Raw genomic sequence first — 5,959 nt, 5'->3', positions numbered from 1 at the left:
GAAGCGATGCTGTGCTAGGTGTCCGATACTGCACTGCCACAGGTAAGATGCAAGGTACGTCTGTCCCTAAGCATAAATCTGAGCATGTCCCCATGCTTTAAGGACAGACATTCATGCAGGTGGATTGAAGAAAACCCAGACACACCTGTGCTTGATGGGAAGAAGCAGGAGAAAGACGTATCTTGCTAAAAGCCACAACTTGCAGAAAGAGCAGGAGAAAAACACCCTGCCACCCACTTTGGACAAATACAGTTGGACACATGTTTCTTAGTGTAAAGATAGTCTTTATTTGATTTTCATCACCTTTCACTGAAAGAGTGGTTTCCGTCAGCGCTGTGTAATCAGGAACCTTGCAATGCATCTTAGAGGCAGGGGCATTTCTTTAAAAATGGAAGATAACTGTAAGGAGGAGAGTGGGTGGTGGAAGGTATAAAATAGAAGCTTGATTAAATATAAGCAGGTTTCTATCCATCACGAAAAACGGTCCCACCCCTCCGTTCAAGCAGTACTACAAACACACTCGTTTGCTCCTTCTCAAGCTAATTGTTCATAAAAGAGAAGTTGCTTTGCTTCTCAGCGATCAAATCAACATGCTTGTGTATCTAACCGACCTGGCAAGACACAACCAGGGGAAGCAGAGGCAAAGCTTCTAACTATGTTCAAAACCAGCCCCAGGAGAGGAACAGAGGCAACCGCTTTCCAGAAGATGCAGGGACACACAGAGGAAGACCAGTGGGGGCCGTGGCTTCAGCCCACTGTGTCTGGGCACTGAGAGAGCTTCAGTGCCCTCGGGTTCTGTCTCTGGTCTGAGCTGCGGAGTCCTGCCTCTGAGGATCTGGCGGGACGGTGGTCACTGGGATGGGGTATTCCAAGGCATTGCAGTCATCTGATAGGAACACCAGGTCCTGGAAAAGATGTGCAATGGGCAGGAATGTTGCCACAGGTGGCCCTGGAGCCTATGCTCAACCAGAGGACTCCTGGTTGTCCTCGAAGACTGGGCGGTTGTTCCCCTTTGTGTGAAAACTTCCCCCCTTCGCTTCCCCAAGGACAGTTCATCACATCTTTCTTCACCTTCCCCTTGAATCGCATATATTCTTTTTTATTTTTTTTTCCCGTCTTTCTTTTTAGGGCTGCACCTGCAGCATTTGGAAGTTCCCAGGCCAGGGGTTGATTTGGAACTGTAGCTGCCAGCCTACCTCACAGCCACAGCAGCGAGGGAGCTGAGCCACATCTGTGACCTACACCACGGCTCACGGCAACGCCGGATCCTTAACCCGTTGAGCAAGGCCAGGGATCGAACCTGAGTTCTCATGGATTCTAGTTGGGTTTGTTACTGCTGAGCTACAGTGGGACCTCCTCATATATTTTTTATTATTGAATTCATTCATATGCTGGTCAACCAGATGGATAGATGGATGGATGGGTGAGGGATTGATTGAATGAATGAACCTCAATTACTCAGCGACAGCTCCAGGCCAGGCATTGGGGATCCCTTGAGTAACAGCCCCAGATCTCACCTTCCAACACTTTAGAGTCAACAATAGCACTTTTCAGACTGTATTCTAATCATGTCTTCTCCCCGTCCCCCCCACCATGAACGAGGGGGGAGGGAAATGGGTGTTGGAGGAAATGCATGTCTAATCTTTGATGCAAAGTACCAAATAAGTCTTAATAAAGCTTAAAACCAAAACACTTAAGAGCTAATGATTAACGTTTCCTGGGCCAGGCTTGGCACTTCCCTCTCCTTGCTAGGTAGGGTTCTCAGGATCAAGGGAGTTACTGCAGCATCTGGCGTGCACACACATGTAAGAACAGCACGCACACTTGGGGTGTGCATGCTGTTGTCGTCCCAACGATCTCAGGAGATGGGCCCTGGTCCCGAAGGAGGAAACTGTGGCTCGGAGAGGAGAGGGGTCCCTGACGTCCTGGAAGTAGGGAGATGAAGGCAGGTCCACCTGATGCTGAAGCCTGTGTGCCTGGGGCCACAGACTCTACTCTCTGCCTCTAAACGAGAGCCGACTCTGCTTTTCCTGCCTCTTTCCCCTGTGCCGCCGAATTCGCCATCGCGGAGCACATCTCAGCCCCTCCCCCAGAAAGTTTCCCCTGACCCGGGGCGGGGGGCTCTGGGAATCTTCAGAATTCCACCGCCCCCTCCCCCATCCCCAGCCCATCGGGCTCCCGGCAGAGTCTGTCCCACGTGGTTGGCAGGGGGGTCCTGGGTGGTGGCGGTGGAGCTCGTGGAGGTGAGGCGCCTTGTCCTGGGTCCCCATCACTTACCGAGGGCGGCGGGGGTGAGGAAGGGCGTGGCGAGCGGAAGCCCCGCCCCCGTAAACCTTTCTCATCTTCCACCTCCTGGTCCCCCTCTTCTCCCCACCCTTCTCTTAAAGTCTCGGCTGATAACGGGTAGAAAAAGAAGGCTCACTGGCACACTTACTCTCCGGCAGAACGAGTTCATGATGGTGTACAGTTTGCGCACCTTGTCCTTCAGGGCGTCTACCTGGGCCACTCTCCAACACTGGGGTGACGCCACGAAGTCCCGCAGCTTGGCCAACACACAGTAGTTCTGCGAGGGGACAGCAGGGAGGGGTCTCGTGGTAGAAGGCAGGAGCCAGGACCCCACTACCACCCCGCCCCCCGGCAGGCGGACCCCTCTTACGTGTATATCCAGGTACAGCCTGGGCAGGTATCTCACACAAGGCTCCTGCAGGAAGGGAAACCTGTCATGTGATGCCCGCAGGGACGTATCCTCGGGCTGCTCACCGGAGGTCCTCGGCCACCCGTCCAACAGCCAGACCAGCCCCAGATCCCTGGGGCTTTCCTTGATGCCAACATGCATAGTACTTTTTATACCAAAGGCCACCTTCCTCCCAAAATGACACACTGCTCTTCTAGAATTAGACGTGTAGAAAGCAATCTTTCCATTTAACTATGAGTTGGGGAACTGTCCTATATATGCCATATAGATATATATAGAGATACAATATACACATGTATATGTCTCTAAATATGTATATCAGTGGGTGTATATATGTAAGTGTGAATATATATATATATGTTTATTTTATGGTTGCACTCATGGCATATGGACATACCTGAGCCAAGGATCAAATCTGAGCTGCACCTGCAACCTATGCCACAGCTGCCCCAGTGCCATATCCTTAACCCACTGCGTCAGGCTGGTGAGCAAACCCGGCCACCACAGAGACAATGCAGGATCCTTAACCCGCTGCGCCACAGTAGGAATTCCTGTCTATGCATATATTTAGACACCTCTATAACTGTAATCTAGACATAGTAACATATATATATAGTGCATATATAGTGCATACCATGGAGATATAAACCGCATGTGTCTTTACACTTTCACCTCTCACTGTGTTTCGCTCTTGCTTCTGGGCTGGCCTCCGGGCCCGAGGACCCAGAGTCTGGTCCTGCCCAGCCAGTAATCCCCTGTGTGACCTGGGGTAGGTCTGCTTCCTCTTTGCGCCTCCGTCTCCGCTGTGAGATTAGAGGTGGAACACATCATCTCCCACTTCCTTCCAGCTCTGCCGTCCTGAGCCTATGCATTTCTCAGCTTTCAAATCATATTTTTTAAAAGATGATTGCTGTCCGTGTTCAATGACAAGGGATTGTGGGTAGATTGGGGTGCGACAATACAACCAAATACTGTGATGAAGGAATATTCATTTATTTGACAGTTGCATTGAAAAGTAACCTACAGGAGTTCCCATCGTGGCGCAGTGGTTAAAGAATCTGACTAGGAACTATGAGGTCGCAGGTTCGATCCCTAGGCTTGCTCAGTGGGTTAAGGATCTGGCGTTGCCGTGAGCTGTGGTGTAGGTTGCAGATGCGGCTCTGATCCTGCGTTGCTGTGGCTCTGGCATAGGCTGGCAGCTGCAGCTCCGATTCGACCCCTAGCCTGGGAACCTCCACCTGCCGTGGAATCAACCCTAGAAAAAGGCAAAAAAAAAAGAAAGAAAGAAAGAAAGAAAGAAAGAAAGAAAGAAAGAAAAGAAACCTACAGGAAGTTCCCATTGTGGCTCAGTGGAAACGAACCCAGCTAGTAGCCGTGAGGACATGGGTTCAATCCCTGGCCCCGCTCAGCTCAGTGTGTTAAGGATCCGGTGTTGCTGTGAGCTGTGGTGTAGGTCACAGACGTGGCTCAGTTCCTATGTTGCTGTGGCTATGTGTAGGCTGGGAACTTCCATATGCCTCAGGTGCAGCCCTAAAAAGCAAAAAAAAAAAAAAAAAAGGTGATCTGCAAAACTGTTGTGCTGTTGTCCACACACACACACACACACACACACACACACGAATACCTATGCACACACAGAGAACTGAAATCCTATACCCTCTGGAATGTGATGGCAGCTGTCACCTCTAGGGGGTAGAATTGCAGTAATATTTATTCTCTTTGTCTTTTGTGCCTTTTCTGACCGTTTTCAAAGTAGATGACTTTGACAATTTGAAAAAAAAAAATACACATCATTTAACTTTCCAAAAGGAAAATACGAAGAAGGTGTCGGGGTATCGTCAGCCCCTTCTGAGGATGCTGCATTTTATTTAAGGTGTTTTAGAAGCCTCCACACTTTGAAATGTTGCCAGAACTTTGAAGTGTAATGCGTTTTGTTTCTACATTGGACAAGCAGTCAGGAGGCAGGATTCTAGTCCTGGGCGACCACCAACTCTTGTTCGGAGCCCCCGGACCTTCACATGAGCAGCCATAAGAACAGCCGAGGATGACCTGGGGTCCCCCTCAGAGACTCTGTCTGTATCTACCCCTTAAATCCTGAAGCTGACGAGGGGGGTCAGCCATCCCCTCTTTCAGCTGCAGATGCTGAGATTTGGGACTGGGTAGTTTGCTCAGGGTCCTACAGCCTGGTGAGGGCTGGAGGGCCTCTGGGGGTGGCCTGCTTGGCAAGTGCCAGCTAATGGAGAGAATAAATAAACCTATAACTCTTTGGCCCTCCAATTCCATAAGCTGGAATTCTGGAGGGCTTTTCTTCTCTTATTTTCTTTTCTTTTACCTGTTCCATTTTACGACTGATCTTCTGATATTTGCTAGCTAGTTATAAGCAAAAATGCGATGTCTTTAGTTAAATTTTTCCTTATATTTAAAAGGAAGCCCAAACCCTCGGTATACTATTTAATAGGATGGGAAAAAAATACACATACCCTTGAAATTAACATTGACCAGAAAAGAAAAATAGGTCTAAAGGCGAATTTTTGAGAACTGGGTCTGCAGGGACCTGGCGGTCCTCGAGCGGGCTGAGGTCACTCACCGAGGCCTCCGTGGCCTGCAGCCTCTGGAAGTCAGCGGTGATCTCCCGGCTCAGGGCCAGCATCCTGGAGTAGCATGTCGGGGGAGCAGGCTGCGCGGCGGGAGGCCGGGCCAGGAGCAGCAGCAGCAGAGGGAGCAGCCGGGGTGTCATGGTGCAAAGGCAGCCTGACAGCAGCCTGACTGCATCCCGGCGCCGGCCGCCCCTTTAAGCAGGGGCTTGGGGGTGGTCCTCCACGCCTCCATTTCCTGTGGGTCCCAGCCAAGGCCAAGAGCACGCCCACCTGGCCGGGGGACACAGGAGCCTTTCAGACCTAAAGGCTGCTCTGGTGCAGAGGAGGGGCTGCGTGGGGTTGGGGGGATACGGGACGCCTGGAAGGGAGACAGGGTCTTCCTCTCATGCAACTTGCAACAGAACTTTCTCTCTTGGCAGCAGCTCTTCCTGAAGTGGCAGGACTGGCGGATGAGGGGGCAGAGGCCAAGGATGGAGACAAGGCTGAATAAGCAGGAGGTTCAGCTGGAGGGGAGGGGTGGCCAAGAGCTGCTTCAGCTAGAATGGGGACTGTTTTGTAAAACTGGCTGGTTGCTTGGAGCAGAACTGGGGGCAGGAAAGCGATGGGAAGTGATGGGTTGAGTACCCGCAATCCGGGGCTGGGTGTCAGGCAGCCTAGGTATCAACAT

The 5,959-nt window shown here is 51.1% G+C and overlaps 1 protein-coding gene across 1 annotated transcript; it reads right to left on the bottom strand.

Moving 5' to 3' along the window:
- Positions 1-263: 263 nt before the first annotated feature.
- On the bottom strand, positions 264-5,482 carry CYTL1 (cytokine like 1). Its single transcript, XM_047798768.1, has 4 exons — positions 5,283-5,482; positions 2,657-2,701; positions 2,435-2,563; positions 264-905 (listed from the first exon to the last, which is right to left on the bottom strand). The coding sequence occupies exons 1-4, from the start codon at positions 5,430-5,432 to the stop codon at positions 780-782; spliced, it is 450 nt and encodes a 149-aa protein (XP_047654724.1). The 5' UTR covers positions 5,433-5,482; the 3' UTR covers positions 264-779.
- Positions 5,483-5,959: the final 477 nt, after the last annotated feature.

The sequence above is a fragment of the Phacochoerus africanus genome, chromosome 10 (genome assembly GCF_016906955.1).
Source record: "Phacochoerus africanus isolate WHEZ1 chromosome 10, ROS_Pafr_v1, whole genome shotgun sequence".
In the NCBI taxonomy this organism is placed as follows: domain Eukaryota; kingdom Metazoa; phylum Chordata; class Mammalia; order Artiodactyla; family Suidae; genus Phacochoerus; species Phacochoerus africanus.
This window is presented reverse-complemented; position numbering and strand designations above follow the sequence as displayed.

Excerpts from the sequence above, each read along its gene's own strand:
- CYTL1 (XM_047798768.1), bottom strand. The coding sequence starts at position 5,432 with ATGACACCCCGGCTGCTCCCTCTGCTGCTGCTGCTCCTGGCCCGGCCT. Across the intron at positions 2,702-5,282 it reads TGCAGGCCACGGAGGCCTCG|GAGCCTTGTGTGAGATACCT; the intron begins GTGAGTGACCTC and ends CCCTTCCTGCAG. Across the intron at positions 2,564-2,656 it reads GGCTGTACCTGGATATACAC|AACTACTGTGTGTTGGCCAA; the intron begins GTAAGAGGGGTC and ends GTCCCCTCGCAG.